This window comes from Garra rufa, chromosome 15 (assembly GCF_049309525.1).
Source record: "Garra rufa chromosome 15, GarRuf1.0, whole genome shotgun sequence".
Taxonomy (NCBI): Eukaryota; Metazoa; Chordata; class Actinopteri; order Cypriniformes; family Cyprinidae; genus Garra; species Garra rufa.
In genome coordinates this window covers 36,972,027-36,998,418 of record NC_133375.1, presented here as the reverse complement: position 1 = coordinate 36,998,418, position 26,392 = coordinate 36,972,027, and the positions used below count along the sequence as shown (strand labels likewise).

Below are 26,392 nucleotides of genomic sequence, written 5' to 3'. Positions count from 1 at the left end.
TATATACTAAAGCTGAATAAATAAGCTTCCTAATGTCTGGTTTGTTTGGACAATTTAGGACAATATTTTGCCGAGATACAACTATTTGAAAATCTGAAATCTGAGGGTGCAAATAAATTCTAAATATTGAGAAAATCACCTTTAAAGTTGTCCAAATTAAGTTGAATATTAAATTGAATGAAATGCGTATTACTAATCAAGAACATACTTTTGACCCATAAAATGTATTTTTGGCTATTGCTACAAATATACCTGTGCTACTTATAACTGGTTTTGTGGTCCAGGGTCACATATATGTAATAGTGTTATTAAATTTAAATGTAAGTGAATGTTAAATGATGGTACAGTCATTTAAATGAAAAAATGACTAAAAGACCATGCACAATTAAATATCCAATATCAGTCAATATAAAAAAATTAAATTAAATAAATAAAATGGATCCAATATTAGCTGATAATTGTTTATATTAATTTAATTTTGTTTTAGACTTTTAGAATTTTTACTTATTTAGAAAAAATATAATTCATTGTTAAACATTTTGTCTAAATAATTAAAAATATAGTACAAAATGGTTTTACGTTTAAATTTAAAACTGTTTTTAAGATTAAAAAATTATTATACAATTATTGTACAATTGAATGTACAATATTGTCAGGCATTTACCTCAGTCACCCCTTCAAACCACACCACCATCCGTTCCAACTCACCTGATTACTAATTACTCACCTGATCCCAATTACCATCACCCTATATATACCCGGCCTGTTCACTAACACTTTGTCTGGTCTACGGTGCACATGCCCTGTGTTCCTGCCAGACCCATCTTGCGTTCCCATGAACTGTTTCTCCGGCCAGCTCTCCTGGATTCCTCCACCTGATATTCACAAGGACTGTTCAGATAAGACTACTTTACAGCTACATATTTGCCATCTGCCATATCATCATTGTCAATAAACATATTACTCTGGTTTCATACTTACCCATGTCTCTGCCTCCTTCTGTGTGTGACAAATATCAGTCAGCATTAATAATTTAGACTGATTTTTGGCTCATAATTGTAACAGTATGAACCTACTGTGTCTGTATATATGTATGTAAATATTTAATGTTAATTTGTCTAAATAATAAAAAATATAAAGCAAAAAATGGTTGTATACATATATTTGCTAAAAATAGTTGCATAAAGAATATACATTTGTTAAAATTACATTTAATATTATTAAATTCAAGTTCATTTTAGATTTTTGTAAAGGTAATTCAGATTGATTTTAGGGAAATGCACTAATTATACAATATCAGTCAATATTATGTATGTTTTGTTTTTTTACATTAGAAAAATACTATATAATTTGTAATATTGACTAAATTTAAAATCTGGTACAAAAATATTTTACATATAAATTTCAAGCTGTTTTTAAGATACAATATCAGACCATATTAATTCAGACTGATTTTGGCTCATAATTGTAACACACACAGTCAATATAAAAAAATTAATGTCTCCAATATTAGCTGATAATTGTTAATAATCTATTTTTGTTTTAGACTTATTACTAAAATACTATATCATTTTGTAATATTTTGTCTCAGTAATTAAAATTTATAAAGCAATAATTAAATAATTATATACAGCAAACTAATAGTTATGTATACATATTTATTTGCCCAAATATTTGCATATGTAATATAAATTTAATATAAAAAGTTTACATTTAATAGTGTTATTAAATTTAAGTTAATTTCAGATGATTGTAAAGGTAATTAAAATTTTCGGGAAATGCGTTATTAATAATCCAATATCAGTCAATATTAGTAACTTTTTTTTTTCTAAGTATCAACTTATAATGTACATTTTAGCCTATTTTCATATTCATATTTTCAGAATTATATATATTTAGTATTGCATTAAGCATGTTTTTTTGCAGAAGGCATGCCACGCTTTATACTCCCTCCATATGCTGGAAAATGGTGATACTGAGGCCCCTCTTTTGTCATCATTATCCATGTGTCAGTGTGTGCAAGGGGAGGGTAGGAGGAGGAGAAATGGTGAAAAGAGAAGGGAAAGAGAGAGAGGCAGGAAGGGGGTGTAAGAAAGCGCGAGAAGATTAGAACATGATTGGCTAAAGGAGGATTAAAAACTCAGCCCAGTTGGCCAAGGTTCAGTGTGTAAGTGCGTGTCTGAGTATTTATGAGTGGAAGCCTTTATGTTACACACGTGTGTGCTTGTATCTCTCTCGCTCTCTCTCTCTCTAGTGTGACCCATGGTCGTACATCATTTTCAACACATACCAAGGCAGACCAGCAGAACAGGTTAGAAAGAGCAAACAGAAGAGGGAGGGGAGAGAGAGAGAAAGAGAGAGAGAGAGGCCAGCGAGAAAGACTGTCAGAGAAAGGCATAAAGGCATCGGAGTAAAACAGAAAGGGAAGCTCGTCTCTGTGTGTGTTTGTGAAGACAGCTGCAAAAGGAAGTAAGATTATGGAAATGTTGTTTGGCACAATATTGCAACAGATTGTTCTTTGTCTGGCTTTTGAAATTCAAGGAAATGCATGCATATGTATTATGTATTCTGTGAGAATCCTTTCTTGCCGTAACACATTGTGTTTATGTAACTTCATGCATGATCCAGCATCAACCAATATTGTTCACACCTCAATATTTATTCATAAGCAGGATTGAGATTTCGCACATCCCGCACACACCATGCACAATGTGTTAATTTGCTGTTTTCGTGTTAACAAACACACTTCAGTTTACTAAAGTCTAGCTGCAATCTATAATTAAGCAGGAGACTTAAATATTCATGTGGCCTAGTAATCAGAACTCAAGTCTTGCTTAAAGTCCTGAGGTCTCTGGCAGGCCACGAGGTCGATACCGGCACGTGCGGAGAAGCCGACAGAAGCTGTAAAACTGGATGCTTAAGAGAGACACTTCTGTCGTTCCGTCTGTCTGGTTCTTTTAGAGGTTTTGTTTTCAGCTGCAGGTCTGCACAGCGATACCATCTTTAATTAAAGCAAGCTCTGACAGTGCACAGGCTTCCACTGTCACCACTGCGTCTCACTATGTTACTCCAGTGGATCGTGCCTGGGGTTCTTTATGAGCGGCCCATTGTGTCTGCATAGAAAGCCCAAGCAGGGTTCTTATTCTGAGCTGTACTAATAGGAATGTATTAGGATCAGTGTCATTTTGGCAGCTCTGTAATAACCACTGTTAGTACAGTATATTGCACTTACTTTCTATACATTTGAAAAGAAAGGTTCTTTACAGGAAAGAAGTTTATCCAAGAATAAAATATTCTGTCATAATTTCTCAAATTAAATGATTCGCAATCCACACTACGATCCCGTTTGCGAATTAATATTCAGATCTGAAATAGGGAGCGTAGTTCAGGAATCATTTGATTTAGTTCGGAACTTCAGAGCAGGTTCGTAATCTTTTGATTCAGATCATAACTTCGGAGTGCGGATCGTGAATCATATGATTCAGATCGTCACTCTGTGTATCATGAATCGGGACTTCAATGTGGGTTTGTGAATCATTTGATTCAGATCGGGACTCAGCGTATCGTGAATCATTTGATTCAGATTGAGACTCAGCTTATTGGGAATCATTTGATTCAGATCGGGACTCAGCGTATCATGAATCATTTGATTCAGATCAGGACTCAGCGTATCATGAATCATTTGATTCAGATCGGGACTCAGCGTATCGTGAATCATTTGATTCAGATTGAGACTCAGCTTATTGGGAATCATTTGATTCAGATCGGGACTCAGCGTATCGTGAATCATTTGATTCAGATCGGGACTCAGCGTATCATGAATCATTTGATTCAGATCAGGACTCAGCGTATCATGAATCATTTGATTCAGATCGGGACTCAGCGTATCGTGAATCATTTGATTCAGATTGAGACTCAGCTTATTGGGAATCATTTGATTCAGATCGGGACTCAGCGTATCGTGAATCATTTGATTCAGATCGGGACTCAGCGTATCATGAATCATTTGATTCAGATCGGGACTCAGCGTATCATGAATCATTTGATTCAGATCAGGACTCAGCGTTACAAGAATCATTTTATTCAGATCGGGACTCAGCGTATCATGAATCATTTGATTCAGATCAGGACTCAGCGTTACAAGAATCATTTTATTCAGATCGGGACTCAGCGTATCATGAATCATTTGATTCAGATCGGGACTCAGCGTTACAAGAATCATTTTATTCAGATCGGGACTCAGCGTATCATGAATCATTTGATTCAGATCGGGACTCCGCGTATCATGAATCATTTGATTCAGATCAGGACTCAGCGTATCATGAATCATTTGATTCAGATCAGGACTCAGCGTTACAAGAATCATTTTATTCAGATCGGGACTCAGCGTTTCGTGAATCATTTGATTCAGATTGGGACTCTGAGTATCGTAAATTATTTAACTCCAGATTTAACTCCAGAGTGGGTTCGTAAATCTTTTGATTCAGATCGAAACTTCGGAGTGGAGATTGTGAGTCATTTGATTCAGATCAGGACTTCACTGTGGGTTTTTTTAATCATTTGATTCAGATCAGGACCCTGCGTATCGTGAATCATATGATTCAGATCAGGACTCTGTGTATCGTGAATCATTTGATTCAGATCGGGACTTTAATGTGTATCGCAAATCATTTGATTCAGATTGGGACTTTGGAGTGTAAATTCAGTTCGGGACTCCACTTATCATGAATCATTTGATTCAGATCGGGACTCCAGAGTGGGTTCGTAAATCTTTTGATTTAGATCGGAACCTCGGAGTGTGGATCGTAAAACATTTGACCGGGACTGTATTGTGTATTGTGAATCATTTAATTCCGATTGGGATTTCGAAGCGTGGATCAGGAATCAATCATTTGATTCAGTTCGGGACTTTGAAGCGTAGATCATGAATCATTTAATTCAGATCAGGATTTCAAAGCGGGTTTGTGAATCATTTGATTCAGATTGGGATTTCAGTGCGGGTTTGTGAATCATTTGATTCAGATCGGGACTCTGTGTATCGCAAATCATTTAATTCAGTTCGGAACTCCAGAGCAGGTTTGTAAATCTTTTGATTTATCTCTGAACCTTGGAGTGCGGATCGTAAAACATTTGATACAGATTGCGACTCTGTGTATTGTGAATCATTTAATTCCGATTGGGATTTCGGAGCATGGATCAGGAATCAATCATTTGATTTAGATCAGGACTTTGAAGTGTAGAACGTCAATCATTTGATTCAGATCGGGACTTCGAGCGTAAATCACAAATCATTTGATTCAGATTGGGACTTTGAGCGTAAATCACAAATCAGTTGATTCAGATCGGGACTTCAACGCAGGTTTGTGAATCATTTGATTCAGATCGGGACTCTGCATATCACAAATCATCTGATTCAGATTTGGACTCTGTGTATTGCAAATCATTTGATTCAGATCGGGACTTTAATGTGTATCGCAAATCATTTGATTCAGATTGGGACTTTGGAATGTAAATTCAGTTCGGGACTCCACTTATCATGAATCATTTGATTCAGATCGGGACTCCAGAGTGGGTTCATAAATCTTTTGATTTAGATCAGAACCTCGGAGTGTGGATCGTAAAACATTTGACCGGGACTGTATTGTGTATTGTGAATTAGGGCTGGGCGATAAAACGATAACGATATATATCGCGATAGACAAGAGATCGATATCAATAAAAAATGTGTTCGATAAAACGTTCGATATTTTGTATTCTTCGTCGGCCCGCCCAGCCCCCCTTTAACGTTCAGTTCATAGCGCCAGATCACAATAGAAGTTAAGGTTATCTTTCCTACAGAACGGGCCCTTGTTGTTGTATTAACAAACTAAATAGCCTTATGTTATTTATCTTATTTACACGACGGCATGTGATTTCTGTCTCTACATGATCGCGCGTTTACAATGTCTCCTCACAGACGGGAAGGCGGACTCCATTCATAAAAACGGACTTTACTATAGGGCGGAATTCGTCGATTTTTGGACCAATAAATCAAAAGTTGGTCTGTTAATTAATTCAGATCGCGATATGGACTACTGTCTGTGAAAACTTAAATGCAAAAAGACCGTTTCAATATGAATCCTGCATATTCCGTTTGCCTCTAACGTTATATGTATGAATGGAGGAGACGCGTTTTATTTTCACTATACGCATACTGCACACGTGACGCTCGCGCTAATTTTTGGCCTTTGCATCTCACATGAACAGACAAACTCCAATACATCTCCAAAGCTGCTGTGAGTGTCACTTTTTGTCAGTTTTACCGTTTCATTAGTGAAACTAGCATCATTCATACTGTATTACACACTGAAACTTCACGGCAACCTGTCAAAATAAAAGTGCGGTTTAACGTGTAACAGAACAATATTAGTCTTGTATTACTGTACAGTATAATGTAGGTGTTTATATGTTCACATTTAAATAATTTACATAAAACAATATATATGATAAAAAAAAATATATAAAAAAGAGTCACCACTTAATTGTTGAAAAAATACTATTATTATTAAACCTTTTTTAAACTGAATATAATTTTTCTTCTATGTATTAATTTTAACAGTAAAGCTCCTTTTATTTTTATTTTAAAAAATAAATCAGTGATTTTGCTTTCATTTGATTATCAGAAAAATGAAAACAAGAATTTCTGAAAAAAAGCAAAAGATTGTAGGGCCCTATTGTTCAAAATGTTGAAAGGTTTGGACTTTTTTCACTGAAATAAATGTTTTTGTTATTACACAAAGTAGGCTAAAGTACCGGGAAAGAAGTAACGTTGGCTACTGGCAACCAGCAATCTGTGCAGCAATAAATATTATCAGCCAAGTACTTTGCAACAACCTCTGACCTGTGGTCAAGCCATACTTCTGAGCCATACATTAGCTTGACCATTCACTTCATCGACAATGAATGGGGTTTGAATTGAGGATTAAAAGATAATTAAGTGTATATTGTGACTTTAGACTTATGTTTACATTTTAATTATTTAAGTTTTCCAGGGTTGTTGAGATTTATGTCTTAATAAATGAGGGGATTATGATCAGAGGAAGGTTAAGTTTAAAATAAAAATGTTTGAATGTAATATATTTTCTCCTGGTCCTTATTTTAAATGGGTCATAAAAAAAATCAATAATTATCGATATCGACCGATATGAAACACTGATATCGTGATATAGTTTTCAGCCATATCGCCCAGCCCTATTGTGAATCATTTAATTCCGATTGGGATTTCGAAGCGTGGATCAGGAATCAATCATTTGATTCAGTTTGGGACTTCGAAGCGTATCATGAATCATTTGATTCAGATCAGGATTTCAAAGCGGGTTTGTGAATCATTTGATTCAGATCGGGACTTCAACGCAGGTTTGTGAATCATTTGATTCAGATCGGGACTCTGCATATCACAAATCATCTGATTCAGATTTGAACTCTGTGTATCGCAAATCATTTGATTCAGATCGGGACTCTGTGTATCGCAAATCATTAATTCAGTTCGGAACTCCAGAGCGGGTTTGTAAATCTTTTGATTCAGATCGGGACTTCAATGCAGTTTCATGAACTATTTGATTCAGGTTGGGACTCCGTGTATCGCAAATCATTTGATTCCGATCGAGACTTCAGTGCGGGTTTGTAAATCATCTTAAACATTTTAAAAATACTATCAACCCAAAACTTTTGAAAAGTAGTGTAAGTCTGAAAAACAGCTGTGAAAGCAGACAAGTGGTCATCACTTAAAATGATGATTTGATCTTCTAAAAAAGGTGAAGTTGATATGATACTAAAGTGTGAAAATGAGGGTAAAGGTTAACCATAAACATTAAGCCACACAAACTTCTGAATCATCATTTTGCAAGCCTTTATACAGCACACTCTGTTCATGCGAGTGGTAAATCAGTTATGGAGATGAAGCTGTGCTAATTCATTTGCTTGCCCAGGCATGTGGCCAAATCTTAGACTGCACAGAAAAAGAAGCTTTCACTGTTTTCCAGGACCACTGGATTGAAACGGGAGAGGGGGATGAAGAGTTTGGCATTTACACCACTGAATGTTAAAGTTTTTTAACCCTATCCTCCCTTTTTTTAACGCGTTTCTTATAATGTGTCATTTTTCATTTTTCGTTTAAGGGGCCAATCTGAATATTAGTGATTATTTGTAATGTCTCAAATGTCTTTGCAAACATGGCTAGGCATGTGTTGTAGATATGTTTAGCATGTGATCTTGCATCATAATATGGCTGATAGAGTGTGGCCATATGTCATAAACACACATGAGATAATCAATAATTTAGGTCCAAAGGTTGGGTTGCATTGAATTGGAGTAAGGTCAACATTGAAATAACAGTGAGTTTTGAGATAAGTATTACAAAGCATGTTGTATGTTGCTCTAAAATCAACATAATTAAATATATACACTACCAGTCAAAAGTTTTTGATTTTTAATGTTTTTTTAATTTTAAATAAGTATCTTCTGCTCACCAAGCCTGCGTTTATTTGATTCAAAGTACAGCAAAAACAAATATTTTTACAATTAAAAATAACCGTTTTCTATTTGAATATATTTTAAAATGTAATTTATTCCTATGATCAAAGCTAAATTTTCAGCATCATTACTCCAGTCTTCAGTGTCATTATTTTAATATGCTGATTTGCTGTTTATTATTATTTTCATCAATTTTTAAACATTTGAGTACCCTTTTTTTCAGGATTCTTTGATGAATAGAAAGATCTAAAGATCAGCATTTATCTGGAATATAAAACTTTTGTAACATCATATGTACACTATACCATTCAAAGGCTTGGAGTCCGTTTTTTTTTTTGGGGGGGGGGGGGGGGGTATGATATTTTACACACTCATTGCTTAATGAAGTTAATGCAAATCTAATTAGAATCATTAATTAGAATAATGAGAATTATCGATATAAAACATCTTTAACAGTGTTATTTTAGTATAACTCATATACTATTATAGTTTTTATTAATATTTTGAATCAGTTTGGATTTTATATATAAAATGTTTATTTGTCATTTTAGTAAATGTGTTTTTGTTTTTTATATGTTTATATCATTTTTAGTCATTTTTATTTCATTTTTATTTATTTTAGTACACCAAGTTAAGCCACATTCAAATGAGAAATTCTGCCTCTGGGGACTTTGTGCAACTAACAAAACTAGCTAGGTTTTTAATGTTTAATTTTATTTTATTTAAGTTAACGTTTATGTTAATTTAATTTTTTGTTTTGTTTTGTTTTAGTTATACTATTTTACATAATAACCCTGATCCACATACATAAAAAAAAATGTAAATCAATATTTTATATACTTATACTAATAATATTCAAGGCATGATTTTATATATTGGGTATTTCATGTATCTCTAAACGTGTACATTATGAATTGTAAGTAACTGGTCATCATGTAGTTTTTTCTTTCTTTCTTTTATTTGTTTGTTTGTTATTTGTTTTTTCTTTTTTCCTCATACTGTTTATGATTAATAAAGAAATAAATGTAATATAAAATAGAAAACATGACTGAAAATAAAAACTATGCTTACATTTTCATGAAAATATTGAAAGAAAAATAAATGAAAATAAAATAATTACTCTAAGACACAATTCATTTTCTATCAGCAATATATTATTTCTTACTTTTGATTAAAGAGTGAAATATGAAAAGCAAACTTGTTCTTAACGGATTTGTGAGATTTATCCTTTGACCTTCACCTATGTTTCCCCTGGCTTACACTGATTCCATATCTGATTTTGCGTAACTCTTTCTGACATTGCTTTGAAGTCTCACCCTTGGTAAATTGTGCTGCTGTTAATGCCTTTTTTTCACTGACCTTAATCATTTATTCTCTTTGTGAACGTCTCTGTCTGTCTTTCACAGGATGCTGTGGAGTTTGTTGGCAGTGACGGCGGGTTCAGCAGCTGTCCTGTACGTCCTCTATCACTGGCTCATCCCTGCAGCTATGCAGAGAAGTGGCTGGCTGGCACTTCTATGGCATGCATTCATCTTTGAGCGGGTCCTTGACTTTGTGACAGGATCATCACGACCTCAGGTGACCCTCATATCATGCAGGGTTTAAGCTGGTGGGATTTGATGCAGGTTTATGATGTTCAAGGCCAGAAAGTCCATATGGAGAAAAAACATGCTATTACCATGATGTTTTGAACATAAAAATATAGTGAAAATACTGTTTTTCCGTGAATCTAACAAAGCCAAAGAACATGTCTGGGTTGAATAAAGTGTTGTTGTTATAGAGGATTCATCTCCTCCCTTACACTCTGGAATTCAATTCAAGGAAATGATTTAAACAACCTGTCCTGGGGCAAGTTTGCGATTAGTAATTTGTGACAACTGGCCTTAGAATATTAAATTAGGGTGACCATAAGTCCTCTTTTTCCCGGACATGTCCTCTTTTTGGATTTAAAAAATGGACCAAAATGTCCGGGATTTGGCTTTTGCTTTCTAAAGTCACCATTCATTGTGTGCATTTTTGTATTAAAGCTTTGCGCGGGAACTGTTTTCTTAATTCTGCTCCTGCCAACATTCTAATGTTGGATATAATTTTCGCGCATCACAGAGTCGCTATTAATATGCAGAGTATTTAAATCGCTTTGGATGCAGCTCGTGTTGGATGTAGGGTTGCTAAAACTGCATTTTTCAACTGATTTTGGCTAATTCTCAACTGTTGCGGCGGGTTGATTTGCTCCAGGGCCGGAACTTGATGGCTATAGAAGGGTGGGCTGGCAGATATCCTAGGTGGGCACTTTTTTTTTTACTCACCCCCTTGTCATCCAAGATGTTCACGTCTTTATTTCTTCAGTCGTTAAAAAAATGGTGTTTTTTGAGGAAAACGTTTCAGGATTTCTCTCCATATAATGGACTTCTATGGTGCCCCTGAGTTTGAAATTCCAAAATGCAGTTTAAATGCAGCTTCAAAGGGCTCTAAATGATCCCAGCCAAGGAAGAATGGTCTTATCTACCAAACAATCGGTTATTTTCTTAAAACATTTACACTTATATAGTTTTTAATCTCGAACGCTCGTCTTGCTGAGCTAGACAAGATGAGCATTTGAAGTTAAAAAGTATTTAAATTGTATGTTTTTTTTTTTTCAGAAAATAACCCAGCATTTTGCTAGATAAGACTCTTTTTTTCTTGGCTGTGATCGTTTAGAGCCTTTTGAAGCTACATTTTGGAAGCTCAAACTCAGGGGCACCATAGAAGTCCATTATATGGAGAGAAATCCTGAAATGTTTTACAAACCCGATTCCAAAAAAGTTAGGGCACTGTACAAATTGTGATTAAAAACAGAAAGCGATGATGTGGAAGTTTCAAATTTCAATATTTTATTCAGAATAGAATATAGATAACAAATCAAATGTTGAAAGTGAGACATTTTGAAATGACATGCCAAATATATTGGCTCATTTTGGATTTCATGAGAGCTACACATTCCAAAAAAGTTGGGACAGGTAGCAATAAGAGGCTGTAAAAGTTAAATGTACATATAAGGAACAGCAGGAGGACCAATTTGCAACTTATTAGGTCAATTGGCAACATGATTGGGTGTAAAAAGAGCCTCTCAGAGTGGCAGTGTCTCTCACAAGTCAAGATGGGCAGAGGATCACCAATTCCCCCAATGCTGCGGTGAAAAATGGAGCAATATCAGAAAGGAGTTTCTCAGAGAAAAATTACAAAGAGTTTGAAGTTATCATCATCTACAGTACATAATATCATCCAAAGATTCAGAGAATCTGGAACAATCTCTGTGCGTCAGGGTCAAGGCCGGAAGACCATACTGGATGCCCGTGATCTTCGGGCCCTTAGATGGCACTGCATCGCATACAGTAATGCTACTGTAATGGAAATCACAACATGGGCTCAGGAATACTTCCAGAAAACATTGTCGGTGAACACAGTCCACCATGCCATTCGCTGTTGCCAGCTAAAACTCTATAGGTCAAAAAAGAAGCCATATCTAAACATGATCCAGAAGCGCAGGCGCTTTCTCTGGGCCAATGCTCATTTAAAATGGACTGTGGCTAAGTGGAAAACTGTTCTGTGGTCAGACGAATCAAAATTTGATGTTCTTTTCGGAAAACTGGGACGCCATGTCATCCGGACTAAAGAGGACAAGGATAACCCAAGTTGTTATCAGCGCTCCGTTCAGAAGCCTGCATCTGTGATGGTAATGGGGCTGCATGAGTGCGTGTGGCATGGGCAGCTTACACATCTGGAAAGGCACCATCAATGCTGAAAGGTATATCCAAGTTCTAGAACAACATATGCTCCCAACCAGACTTCATCTCTTTCAGGGAAGACCTTGCATTTTCCAACATTTTTCCAACTGCATCAATTACAACATCATGGCTGCGTAGAAGAAGGATCCGGGTACTGAAATGGCCAGCCTGCAGTCCAGATCTTTCACCCATAGAAAGCATTTGGCGCATCATAAAGAGGAAGATGCAACAAAGAAGACCTAAAACAGTTGAGCAACTAGAAGCCTGTATTAGACAAGAATGGGACAACATTCCTATTCCTAAACTTGAGCAACTTGTCTCCTCAGTCCCCAGTCGTTTGCAGACTGTTATAAAAAGAAGAGGGGATTCCACACAGTGGTACACATGGCCTTGTCCCAACTTTTTTGAGATGTGTTGATGCCATGAAATTTAAAATCAACTTATTTTTTCCCTTAAAATTATACATTTTCTCAGTTTAAACATTTGATATGTCATCCATGTTGTATTCTGAATAAAATATTGAAATTTGAAACTTCCACATCATTGCATTATGTTTTTATTCGCAATTTGTATAGTGTCCCAACTTTTTTGGAATCGGGTTTGTACTCAAAAAACATAATTTCCTTACGACTGAAGAAAGAAAGGGGGTGAGTACATTATCTGTATATTTTTGTTCTGAAAGTGAACTACTCCTTTAAAATCATCCCAATTCCATGGAAAAAAATGAGCTGCATCCGAAGCAAATTGATAGCGACTTTGTTGTGCGAAAATTATATTCAATATTAGAATGTTTGCATGAGCGGGATTAAGAAAACAATGAATGGTGACTGTAGAAAGCAAAAACCGAATTCCGGACATTTTTGTGCAATTTAGGAAACACATTTTTTTAAGTCCAAAAAGATTTTCTCCCGTGGGTTAAAAGTTTGAAATATTGCATAAATTCCATTTGACTGAAATGCTTGTATTGAAACATTGTGCAGTCTACCTGTGATAAAACTGTGGTAGATATTAGTTTTGTGAAGGATGGCCACTGTGGTAAGAAGCTTTTTTAGCTGTGTTTATAATCAATCTGCATAACGACGACTGTAAAATATGTAGTTTTGGTATGGAAATGACAAAGTTTGATACCAAAATGTCCTCTTTTTTGAAAACTAAAATATGGTCACCCTAATTATATGTTTGGACAAAAAATAAGAGTAAACGTAGATATGTAGGCACATTAATTGTATATGTACACATGTGTGTGTTTAATTATCTACCTTTTTCCTGAATGCAATATTTTTGCCGACTGGAAGGATATTTACAGTTTCTAGTCAAATTAACGTATTTTCCAAGCCAATACAATAAAAGTATGAAAATTGCTTTTAAAAGCACACGTTAGTTTCTTTCAACACTTTGCAGTGTTACAACAACGGCCTTTTTGCAGTAACTCACTTTAATGAGTGGAAAGATGACATGAAACGCAATATTAGCTGCATTAAAAACAGATGAAGGCACATAAAACATTATACAGCTCCCATTCAGGGTGAAGTTCTTGGGATTTTGTCCACAAAATGATAAGAGAACACATTATTTTATTATGTCACACACACAGTATTTAACTTGACTATCCATCATGGCGGCGCTCACCGGTTACTCAGGAAAAAGGTACTGTAGATGAGTTTAGATCTTTTACCTTGTGCTTGCGTATGTTTGTTTTTGTTGTTTTTACGTTGCGTTGATGTCTTTGTTTGTGGTACCTAAATCAAAAAATATCAAAAATATTTAGACCTAATTATATGTATTATAAAAGTAAAGCCTTAAGCCTTAAGAAGACAATACAGTTTGCACTTATCTCAAAATTTTGGTCAGTTACCCGGATGCACAGTCATATTGGCTATATTCGGTTGTAAACATCAGCATGGATTGAAGGGTTAATATACTACTGAATACATTGTTCTGCACATTTATGCTGTCTAAAACACAAATAAAAACATGTGGAAGCTGTTAAATCATATAGAGCTGGACTTAGTAAGCAGGAAAGGGTGTAATATTTTGACTAACTAAAGTTAACAGGTGGAAAAGACACATTCAAGCAGGATTATTTACGATATTAGTCTAATATTTCACCTACCTGCCAGGAAATGATAGGAACAAACACGAATGTTGTCAAGATTCTTACCCTGGAAATCCTGGTTCAGTTTGGCCAACCACAAACTCCTTTTGTTCCTCAGACAGTTTTTGTATTAAAGGAGTAGTTCACTTTCAGAACAAAAATTTACAGCTAATGTACTCACCCCCTTGTCACCCAAGATGTCTTTTTTCTTCAGTTGTAAGAAAATTTGGTTTTTGAGGAAAACATTTCAGGATTTCTCTCCATATAATGGACTTCTATGGTGCCCTTGAGTTTTGCTCAAAAAACATAATTTCTTTACGATTGAAGAAACACATGAACATATTTGTTCTGAAAGTGAACTACTCCTTTAAGACAATAAATCAAAATTAATATATATATATATATATATATATATATATATTTTTTTTTTTTTTTTTTTTTTTTTTTCTATAAATTTTTAAGAGACTCGTGAGTAAACAGGATTTTACAATAGAACATTTTGAAAGCAAGTGTAATTAATGGCCTCCTCTTATGTGTCTTTATTTTTCAACTAATGCTTTGCCAAGGAACATTGTTGATAATGGCTGCTTTTTATGTACACAGCGCATGCTAAAAGCTGTTCAGAAGAACGCCACAAAAGGAGACCCTGAAAGCGTCATCTCAGCCATTGACTATTACTGCCGGCACAAAGAATGGGCCATGAATGTGGGCGATGATAAAGGTGGCAACTTGTTTTCTATTCCCTTTTCCTCTTCTGCTCCCTTTCTAATTTTCTCGGCATTAGCTTAAATTTTTTTTTTTTTTTGCTCTTTTCTGCTCTTGAGTAAATGGCTTTAGGGCTGCTCACAGCCGGCTGTTCTGAATGAGAAGTGGCAGTCTCCTGTCTACTGGGTCAATATGCTCTCCGCATGGCTGCACAAATGCACACTAGTTGCATGTGCACAATGTGCAGCCATTGCATGCACCACAATCAAAAACAGCAATCACGTGCACTGATGCATTATGGGACTGAGAATGGATTCATTTCTGATGTGTTCCCCTAATGTGCGGCATATACAAAGTTATTATATTTTGATTGTTGGCTGTTAACAGACATTAGTGAAACATGGCCATAATTTGAATTCGAGGGGAATTTTTTTAGTGTCCCAATTTGACACCAAACAACAAACATCAGTGTGATCTTGTTCCTATTAGCAGCTCAATTTCATGTGTGACAACAGGCACTGATGAATAAACAATGGCATGAAGCTGCTAATGGGGCAGAAAGGCTCTAATGATATTTCGGCGCTGTCATTAGCCACCTCATTGATTAGTTTCGTCAGTTATCCTTTGGTTGAGTTCTGTGTGTCTCTCCGAAGGGCTCATACTGGATTCAGTGTTGACGGAGGTTAACCCCAGCATGGCTCTGGAGCTTGGCACGTACTGCGGCTACTCCACCGTTCGGATCGCTCGACTGATGTCCCCTGGCTCCAAACTCATTACAGTTGAATTCAACCCAGCCTTTGCCACAGTAGCTCGACAGATCATTGCCTATGCCGGCCTTCAGGACAAGGTGAGAAAAAGAGCTGGTATGCAAAGACTACACTAAAAAATTGGCTTTACATAACAGTTTTCACTTAGAAACTGCTAGTTAATTTTACAAATAATTACAAAAAAATGAATTAAAACATATGGTAACGTTATATTAAGGACCAATTTTCACTATTAACTAGCTGCTTATTAGCATGCATATTACTAGCATACTGGCTGTCTATTAGTACTTATAAAGTACATATTAATGGTGAAAATTAGAAGTAGAAAGATATACTTTAAAAATCTTTATTTACAACAATAATCTTTTTTTTTACCGTGTATATTTGGTATAAAATGTTTCCGCATTGCTTACTGCCTACGATTATTAGCATGAGTAGTATGTACAGTCAAGCCCAAAATTATTCAAAGTCATTCATATTATTCAAATGACAGAGGCTTTTCCCAAAAGATAATAAGACGATGTACAAGAGGCATCATTGTGGAAAGAAATATTTCTCCGCTTTTATTTACATTTGAACAAAAAGTGGCATGTCCAAAATTATTCATACCCTTTGCAAACTGTCACAGTCTATGGGGAAATCCAAAGTTCTATACCATTCCAAATAGTCCAAGCTGTTCTAAAGCATCCTAATTACTCTGATTCCTTAGAAACAGCTGTTTTAATCAACTCAACAGGTGAAAAACAGAAGCTGTCTGCTGTTGGTTTGTGGACAGTCATGGCTAAGACAAAGGAGCTCACTGAGGACCTGCGGCTACGCATTGTGGCTGCTCACAAGTCAGGAAAGGGCTATAAGACCATATCGAAATGTTATGAAGTTCCAGTGGCTACAGGGCAAAATATTATTAAAAAATACAAGACGTTCCGCACAGTAAAAAATCTCAGAGGACGTGGTCGGAAGCCAAAAGTGACACCTGTGCTGGCCAGGAGGATAGTGAGAGGATCCAAGGATCACCACCAAAGCCATCCTGACGACTCTGGGCTCTGCTGGTGGCAACATCTCAAGGCAGACAGTCCAACAGACACTGCACACCGCTGGGTTCCACAAACGCAGACCAAGGAGGACACCACTTCTCCACATAAGGCACACAAAAGCCTGCTTGGCCTTTGCAAATGCTCATCTGGACAAAAAAGACGACTTCTGGTCTTTTGTTTTATGGTCAGATGAAACAAAAATTTAATTGTTTGGCCAAAATGATGTAGCCTACATTTGGCGTAAAAAAGGAGAAGCCTTCAACCCTAAGAACACCATCCTCACTGTCAAACATGGTGGTGGGAACATAATGTTTTGGGGGTGTTTTTCAGCCAGTGGACCAGGGAACCTAATCACAGTAAACAGCACCATGAAAAAGGAGCAATACATCAAAATTCTCAACAACAACAACATCATTGGCCTTGGGCACCAGTGGACACGTTGAAATGTTTTCAGCATGACAACGACCCAAAACACAGCAAAAGTGGTGAATAAAAGGTTAGCAGACAAAAACAATAATGATTTTCAGTGGTCCCTGCCAGAGTCCTGACTTAAATCCAATTGAGAATCTGTGGAGGGAGCTAAAGATCAGGGTGATGGCAAGGAGACCCTCCAACCTGAAAGAGTTGGAGCTCATCGCTAAAGATGAATTGGCAAAAATACCAGTGGAGACATGCAAAAAGCTGCTCAGCAATTACAGGAAGCATTTGATTGATGTAATAGCCAATAAAGGCTTTTCTAGTGATTATTGAGAAGGGTATGAATAATTCTGGACATGCCACTTTTTGTTCAAATGTAAATAAAAGATGAGTAGTAATTTTTTCAATGATGCCTCTTGTACAATGTCTTATTATCTGCTGGGAGACGTCTGTGTCATTTCTAAAAAAAAAAAAGTCAGAATTTGCAAGGGGTATGAATAATTTCGATCTTGACTGTATATGCAACAACTGATGTGCTGTTTTAAAGTCAAATGACATTTGCATGTTCCTCCAAAACACCCATGTTCTCCCACGTCACCCTCACATGGAGGACACCTGTTAATGTGCTCCAGAAATAGTGGTGTTAAACTCATTTCTGTACATTTCTTCTCAATGGGGGATTTTTTTGCATCATCATTGGTTAGTAAATACATATTTTAATTCACAAATCAACTATGTATCTAACATAGTTTTTTGTTATAGTCTGAGCAGTTGGCATTATGATCGAGTTTGCAGCTTAATTCACTATATTTGAAATAGTTCGACCACTGCAGGTGAGTGCAATAGGAAATCAGTTGAAATTATCCAGAGGACACAAAACGACTAAAGATGTATTTTAAATGTAAAAACGCTTTCTCTGTTTTGTTTTTAAAGGTTACTGTAGTGGAGGGACCCTCTGGTGACTTGATCCCCAAACTGAAGGAACGATTTGGAATCAAATCTTTTGATTTTGTGTTTTTGGACCACTGGAAAGATCGTTATGAACCAGATGCTAAACTTCTCGAGGTAAGAAGCCCAAAATACACTATTGTTTATGTTTATTCTAACATATGGAAAATTACAAACATATTTATTTTATAATGTTGCAGGACTGTGGTCTGCTGAAAAAAGGCACTGTCCTGTTGGCTGACAACGTCATTTGTCCTGGAACCCCAGAATATCTGAAATATGTGAGGAATAGTCCACGCTATGAAAGCCGATACTACAAGTCCAACCTGGAGTACACCAAAGTCGAAGATGGCCTGGAGAAATCTGTGTTCTTAGGATGAGAAAGGTCTTATTTTACATGCAGATGTAGGGTCTACATGAAAACAGGGTGGTAAAAGGGGAAAAAAAACAAGCCACTTGCTCTAAAATACCCAGTGTCTGAGCCTTGTGATGCCTTGTTTACTAAATCAGACAAACTGATGTTTTTGTCCGTAACCAAACCCACTTGCAACAATGTATTGCTGTGAAATCCCCTTAAATACACCATGTCTGCTGATCTATGGTTTTAAAAAAAATTGTACAACACAACCTTCTGATATCTTGTATTGGATTTTTCTGGAGAGTGATTGTATTGTTTAATAAATCTACAAAATTTAATCTTTTAAAAATTCTTTTAGTTTTTTCTAAAAATGTCACAGAGGTCATTGAATGTAATTATTTTCAATTTTCCCCCCATATTTTAAGTTTTTCCAGTACAAATATCTAAACATTTTTAACAAAATGACATTAAATATTTAGTTTAGTTTTCTGAAAAATGTTTCAAAATTGAATCTTTGCTTAAAACAAGAAATAAAGTCTGGAAATTGGGTTTCTTGTTTGCCTTTTATTCTTGATAAAACATTGTTTTTAGATATTTTTTGCTGGAAAACAAGACAAAAAACTTTTTTGCAGTGTTTATATTGATATTGTATTAATAAAATTAAAGTTGAGATTCAGTACATATGATAATATGTATAAAGACTATTTTATTAATATGATTAATATGAAAATAACATAACTGATTACTTTGAGTCCCAAAAACTCACCTATTAACAATTTCTATGTTCAAATGACTAAAAATAATTAAAGAATTACTTTTGCAAACAGGCATGAGATTTATAAGAATGACATAATTTAATGAATGAACAATGAATTATGCTTTTAGAAGACGCTAAGCCTCTTTTCGTGGGAAAACAAAGCACTGATTTTACAATGGTGGGCTATTTTTGTGCAAGTGTTTTATTTTGAATGTATGAAACAGTAAATCAGAACAATCTTGTGTGTTGAAAAGTAGAACTTTTCAGAACTTTTTGTTTGTTCAAAGATTGTATGTTGAAAAAATACACATCTCAGCATATCAATCCTAAGACTTTCCACTGCTGAAGATCTTGGCCAGGAGGGAAACGTTCGACTGAGCTTGTTCCTGGATGTTTTTGCTCTTCTCTTGTGCCTTCTGGAGGTTCTTCTTAGACAAGCTTTTGTTCTTAAACCGTTTCAGTTGTATTTCATCTTCTGTAGGTCGCTGTTTGTAGTGCCATGTCTTCTGCTCGACGACCTCTCCCTTCTTCTCCTTCTTCTTCTTTAAGTTCTCCAGCCTCTGGCTCTTTTCCACACTAGCCAGGTAGAAGTTGGTCTCCTTCTTCGCCTGGGAGATTTCTGTTCTCATACGCGATCTATACACCGTCTGCTCATAAACCAAACGTTCGTTGAGATGGCACCAGTGGAACCTGTGCAGATACTTGATGAAAGAGAGAGAAAAAAGTAACTAAATAGCATCATGATCAATTTTACATTGTATAAGAAAAGTTTATTGTTACAATTTAAAATAATCACTTTCTATTTTAATATATTTTAAAGTACTTTATTTCTGTGGTGTAAATTTAAATTTTCAGCATCGTAACTCCAGTCTTCAGTGTCACACCATACTTAAGAAATCATTCTAATATTCACCTTTGATCAGTTTGAATGAAAGTGTTAAATTCTTTAAAAAATTGCTTACTGACCCCAAACTTTTAAATGGTCGTATATCTGTAGTATGTGTACCTTTATAGACCACAGGTCACTGACGAAGCGGCTCTTCTTCTTGTGGGTCATGGGTGTGTTGTGCAGACTGGCTGCAATTCGCTTAGCGATGCGCTTGTCTCTGAACTCCACCCAGCCTTCTGTGTAAGTGGATAATTTACGTTCTGCCTTCTTTTTCTTTTTCTTTTTGATCACACAATGATCTAAAAGAGAGTCACAAAAAATGTCATATGTTGGACAAACAGGAAACATGCACTTTGATAAAAGGTATTATTTTTGTACAGGGATTTTCAGCATCATTACTCCAGTCTTCAGTGCCACATCATTTCAGGATCCTTTGATTAATAGAAAAACAGAATTTTCTTTTAAACAGAAATCCTTTTAATATATACCCTACCAGTCAAACGTTTTTGAACAGTAAGATTTTTAATGTTTTTAAAGAAGTCTCTTTTGCTAACCTGCATTTTTTTTTATCCGAAGTACATCAAAAACAGTGCAATTTTTTTTATATTTGTACCATTTAATACAACTGTTTTTATTTGAATATGTTTTAAAATGTAATTTATTCCTGTTATTTCAAAGCTGAATTGTTAGCATCATTACTCCAGTCACATGCATGATCTTTCAGAAATCATTCTAATATTTCAATTCTTGGTCAAAAACATTTCTTATGTTGAAAACAGCCGAGTAGATTTTTTCAGCTTTCTTTGATTAATAGAAAGTTCAGAAGAACAGCATTGATCTGAAATAGAAATATTTTGTAACAGTATAAATGTCTTTATCATCACTTTTGATCAATTTAAAGCATCCTCGCTAAATAAAAGTATTCATTTATTTACTGACTGAATGTTATAGTGTATAATGTTACAAAAGCTTTTTATTTCAAATAAATGCTGGGCTTTGGATCTTTCTATTCATCAAAGAATCCTGAAAAAAACGTACTCAACTGTTTTAAATATTGATAATAATAATGATAATAACAATAAATGTTTCTTAAACAGCAAATCAGAATATTAGACTGATTTCTGAAGGATTGTGTGACACTGAAGACTAGAGTAATGATGCTGAAAATTTAGCTTTGATCACAGGAATAAATCACATTTTAAAATATATTCAAACAGAAAGCAGTTATTTTAAATAGTAAAAATATTTCACTATATTACTGCTAGTACTGTATTTTGGATCAAATAAATACAGGTTTGGTGAGCAGAAGACACTTCGTTTAAAACATTAAAAATCTTACTGTTTGAAAACTTTTGACTGGTAGTCCTAAATGTCTTCACTGTCACTTTTGATTAATTGCTTGACAAAAGCTTACTTACCCAAAGTATTGTACCCCAAAATGGTTTTCCACAAAAACATTAAACAGCACAACTGTTTTCAAAAACGATAATAATAAAAATGTTTCATGTGACACTGAAGACTTGAGTAATGGCTACTGAAAATTCAGCTTTGCCTCACAGGAATAAATACCATTTTCAAATACATTCAAATAGAAAAGAGTTCTTTTAAATAGTAACAATATTTCACAAAATTACAGTTTACTCTATTTTTGATCAAATAAATGCAGACTTCATAAGAATAAGAGACGTATTCAGATTGAGGACTAAACAATTAATAGATAACCCCAGAGCTAACAGACAACTAAAAGCCACAAAACAACGATTTTAACGTCAGAAATGTTACTTTTGACAGATTGTTACTGTAAATAAGACAGTATACATGTCTATTAAGTTACTGTCTGACTAGTAAACAGGTTTATTATTGTAAAGGACTGTAGTTTTACCTTTAGGCTGTAGGAAGATCCTCCCGATCTCTCCGTACACACCCAGCATAGTCCGCAAGTGTCTTGGTCTCAAACTCGGAGGAATGTGTCCCAAATACACGATACCCGGAATACATTTCTTACCCTTTGGTTTCTTAGGATCATCATCTTTATTCATATAAAGATCAAGAGCTTTATCATCATCATTGTCATCTTCAAGTTTCATCTCCTGGTCAGCATCTTTAACGCCATCTGCATTATCCTCCTCCTCCTGCTGCTGTTGCTTTTCATCTTCCTCCTGTTTAGAGTCATTTGACTCTTCTTCATTGACCAAAGGTTGTGTTTCTAAGTCTGCTGTAACTTCATTCTTCTCCAGAAGAGCCATAATTAGATGCGACCGCTATTACAGGGTAAAACGAGCAAAACAGCGTATTAGAAACCTTGCAAAATCTCATAAAACAGATTTAATGAACCGATAAACTCTGCGGTGATCTTACTTTAAAAGAGTGACCAGTATATTCCCACGAAAAATGCTGTCTTTATCTAGAAAGATCGACTTCTTCAACACATGGCACGGAAAGCGACTCTGACGTCAAAATCAAGCGTCAAGGACTTTCTTAAAGAGACAGAACTATTTTTTTACAGCGCGACCTCAATTCTTTCTATTATATTATAAATTTCGTTTTATTATAGCCCTAATGTACCATATGTTATTATATAACGTTCTAATTTTATGTGAATTTCATATACTTCAAACAGTACCGAGGGAATCCTCAGGGAAAGGACAATTTTTAAGCACTCTGTTATTGTAGACTTATAATAAACAGTAGAGGGAGACAAACACAAGGTAATATTTGAACCCACGCAATTTGAACAGCATGTATTATGGTCTGCAATTTGTTTAAACGCATAGCACACTTTTAAGAATAAACTGCAGGATAGTAATGGTCGGTAATGTATAAATACTGCAACACAACTGTAACACAATACATTTTTGTAGTGAAAGTCTGATCAGAAAGTTTTGAACTTACCATGTAAAAATGTAACTTGGGTATGGATCAGTTGAAACAATAGCTGTGAAATATAACATATGTATTGGTATTATTACTGCTGGGACATGTAAATGTTTCCTATACCAAAAAAATAAAAAAGCAGTTCATTTTATGAGCCTCAGTTTATGAAGAAAAGTGTCACAATTGCCTGAGGTCTTTTCTACTAATTTATCTTTCAGCCACTGCAAACTTCAAAACAAGTATCAAAAATTCATGACTGCATAACTTGTATAAATAAAAACCTGTTAAATAATGGCACAATGAAAACAGAGGGACATTTAGAAGCATACAAAGGGAGTAAAGACTCGCTTGTCCACTATTATCCCTAGGAGTGTGTTCCTCCCTGCAGGAATGCTCTGCTGTATGCATGGCCATGTGCCTGTCACATGTGGGTTCTTGCATTATTGAAGAGGATGACTTGGGTTTACAGAGAGCTCTGCTGCAGTTCTGACTTTGGCACATCTGCCTATTCAAATTTAACCCCCAGGGCAACCGGCTCAAGGGATTCATCTGAAATGGCATCATCACTAAGGGGAAGAATAAACCATCGCCTCCCTAAATAAGACACTTCCTGTGCTCACGCCCTGCTGAAAAAACCAACAGTATGTTTTGGTGCTGGGATGCTGGTTTTAGCTGGTTTATGCTGGTCCTTTGCTGGTTTATGCTGGTCCTTGACCAGCTACATGACCAGCATAAACCAGCAAAGGACCAGCATTAACAAGCAAAGGACCAGCATAAACCAGCAAAGGACCAGCATAAACCAGCAAAAGACCAGCATTAACCAGCTAAGGACCAGCATTAACCAGCAAAGGACCAGCATTAACCAGCAAAGGACCAGCATAAACCAGCAAAAGACCAGCATTAACCAGCAAAGGTCCAGCATTAACCAGCAAAGGACCAGCAAAAGACCAGCATTAACCAGCACATTAACCAGCAAAGGACCAGCATTAACCAGCAAAGGACCAGCATAAACCAGCAAAAGACCAGCATTAACCAGCAAAGGTCCAGCATTAACCAGCAAAGGACCAGCAAAAGACCAGCATTAACCAGCGCATTAACCAGCAAAGGACCAGCATTAACCAGCAAAGGACCAGCATAAACCAGCAAAGGACCAGCATTAACCAGCAAAGGACCAGCATAAACCAGCAAGACCAGCATTAACCAGCAAAGGACCAGCATTAACCAGCAAAGGACCAGCATAAACCAGCAAAGGACCAGCATAAACCAGCAAAGGACCAGCATAAACCAGCAAAAGACCAGCATAAACCAGCAAAGGACCAGCATTAACCAGCAAAGGACCAGCATAAACCAGCAAAGGACCAGCATAAACCAGCAAAGGACCAGCATTAACCAGCAAAGGACCAGCATAAACCAGCAAAGGACCAGCATAAACCAGCAAAGGACCAGCATTAACCAGCAAAGGACCAGCATTAACCAGCAAAGGACCAGCATAAACCAGCAAAAGACCAGCATTAACCAGCAAAGGACCAGCATTAACCAGCAAAGGACCAGCATAAACCAGCAAAGGACCAGCATAAACCAGCAAAAGACCAGCATAAACCAGCAAAGGACCAGCATTAACCAGCAAAGGACCAGCATAAACCAGCAAAGGACCAGCATTAACCAGCAAAGGACCAGCATAAACCAGCAAAGGACCAGCATTAACCAGCAAAGGACCAGCATTAACCAGCAAAAGACCAGCATAAACCAGCAAAGGACCAGCATAAACCAGCAAAAGACCAGCATAAACCAGCAAAGGACCAGCATTAACCAGCAAAGGACCAGCATAAACCAGCAAAGGACCAGCATAAACCAGCAAAGGACCAGCATAAACCAGCAAAAGACCAGCATAAACCAGCAAAGGACCAGCATTAACCAGCAAAGGACCAGCATAAACCAGCAAAGGACCAGCATAAACCAGCAAAAGACCAGCATTAACCAGCAAAGGACCAGCATTAACCAGCAAAGGACCAGCATAAACCAGCAAAAGACCAGCATTAACCAGCAAAAGACCAGCATTAACCAGCAAAGGACCAGCATTAACCAGCAAAGGACCAGCATAAACCAGCAAAGGACCAGCATAAACCAGCAAAAGACCAGCATTAACCAGCAAAGGACCAGCATTAACCAGCAAAGGACCAGCATAAACCAGCAAAGGACCAGCATAAACCAGCAAAGGACCAGCATTAACCAGCAAAGGACCAGCATAAACCAGCAAAGGACCAGCATTAACCAGCAAAGGACCAGCATAAACCAGCAAAAGACCAGCATTAACCAGCAAAGGACCAGCATTAACCAGCAAAGGACCAGCATAAACCAGCAAAGGACCAGCATAAACCAGCAAAAGACCAGCATTAACCAGCAAAGGACCAGCATTAACCAGCAAAGGACCAGCATAAACCAGCAAAGGACCAGCATAAACCAGCAAAGGACCAGCATTAACCAGCAAAGGACCAGCATAAACCAGCAAAGGACCAGCATAAACCAGCAAAAGACCAGCATTAACCAGCAAAGGACCAGCATAAACCAGCAAAGGACCAGCATAAACCAGCAAAGGACCAGCATAAACCAGCAAAGGACCAGCATTAACCAGCAAAGGACCAGCATAAACCAGCAAAGGACCAGCATAAACCAGCAAAGGACCAGCATTAACCAGCAAAGGACCAGCATTAACCAGCAAAAGACCAGCATAAACCAGCAAAGGACCAGCATAAACCAGCAAAAGACCAGCATAAACCAGCAAAGGACCAGCATTAACCAGCAAAGGACCAGCATAAACCAGCAAAGGACCAGCATAAACCAGCAAAAGACCAGCATTAACCAGCAAAGGACCAGCATTAACCAGCAAAGGACCAGCATAAACCAGCAAAAGACCAGCATTAACCAGCAAAAGACCAGCATTAACCAGCAAAGGACCAGCATTAACCAGCAAAGGACCAGCATAAACCAGCAAAGGACCAGCATAAACCAGCAAAGGACCAGCATTAACCAGCAAAGGACCAGCATAAACCAGCAAAGGACCAGCATTAACCAGCAAAGGACCAGCATAAACCAGCAAAAGACCAGCATTAACCAGCAAAGGACCAGCATTAACCAGCAAAGGACCAGCATAAACCAGCAAAGGACTAGCATAAACCAGCAAAAGACCAGCATTAACCAGCAAAGGACCAGCATTAACCAGCAAAGGACCAGCATAAACCAGCAAAGGACCAGCATAAACCAGCAAAGGACCAG

General features: G+C 36.6%; 2 protein-coding genes across 2 annotated transcripts; one reads left to right on the top strand and one right to left on the bottom strand.

The window, feature by feature from the left end:
- The first annotated feature begins 2,234 nt into the window (after positions 1 to 2,234).
- comta (catechol-O-methyltransferase a) lies at positions 2,235 to 18,937 on the top strand. The gene is made up of 6 exons (XM_073819601.1): positions 2,235 to 2,469; positions 9,918 to 10,089; positions 14,974 to 15,091; positions 15,729 to 15,922; positions 18,227 to 18,358; positions 18,442 to 18,937. Exons 2-6 carry the CDS (start codon positions 9,919 to 9,921, stop codon positions 18,619 to 18,621), a joined length of 795 nt encoding a protein of 264 aa, XP_073675702.1. The 5' UTR covers positions 2,235 to 2,469; position 9,918; the 3' UTR covers positions 18,622 to 18,937.
- Positions 18,938 to 19,143: 206 nt separating this feature from the next.
- abt1 (activator of basal transcription 1) lies at positions 19,144 to 22,693 on the bottom strand. Its single transcript, XM_073819600.1, has 4 exons — positions 22,604 to 22,693; positions 22,128 to 22,506; positions 20,363 to 20,544; positions 19,144 to 20,057 (listed from the first exon to the last, which is right to left on the bottom strand). The coding sequence occupies exons 2-4, from the start codon at positions 22,489 to 22,491 to the stop codon at positions 19,683 to 19,685; spliced, it is 921 nt and encodes a 306-aa protein (XP_073675701.1). The 5' UTR covers positions 22,492 to 22,506; positions 22,604 to 22,693; the 3' UTR covers positions 19,144 to 19,682.
- Between the last annotated feature and the right edge of the window lie 3,699 nt (positions 22,694 to 26,392).

Coding starts and splice junctions, on each gene's coding strand:
- comta (XM_073819601.1), top strand. CDS start 9,919: ATGCTGTGGAGTTTGTTGGCAGTGACGGCGGGTTCAGCAGCTGTCCTG. Junction 10,090..14,973: donor CAGGATCATCACGACCTCAG/GTGACCCTCATA, acceptor TTATGTACACAG/CGCATGCTAAAAGCTGTTCA. Junction 18,359..18,441: donor CAGATGCTAAACTTCTCGAG/GTAAGAAGCCCA, acceptor ATAATGTTGCAG/GACTGTGGTCTGCTGAAAAA.
- abt1 (XM_073819600.1), bottom strand. CDS start 22,491: ATGGCTCTTCTGGAGAAGAATGAAGTTACAGCAGACTTAGAAACACAA. Junction 20,545..22,127: donor GATCTTCCTACAGCCTAAAG/GTAAAACTACAG, acceptor ACTCTCTTTTAG/ATCATTGTGTGATCAAAAAG. Junction 20,058..20,362: donor GTGACCTGTGGTCTATAAAG/GTACACATACTA, acceptor TCTTTCATCAAG/TATCTGCACAGGTTCCACTG.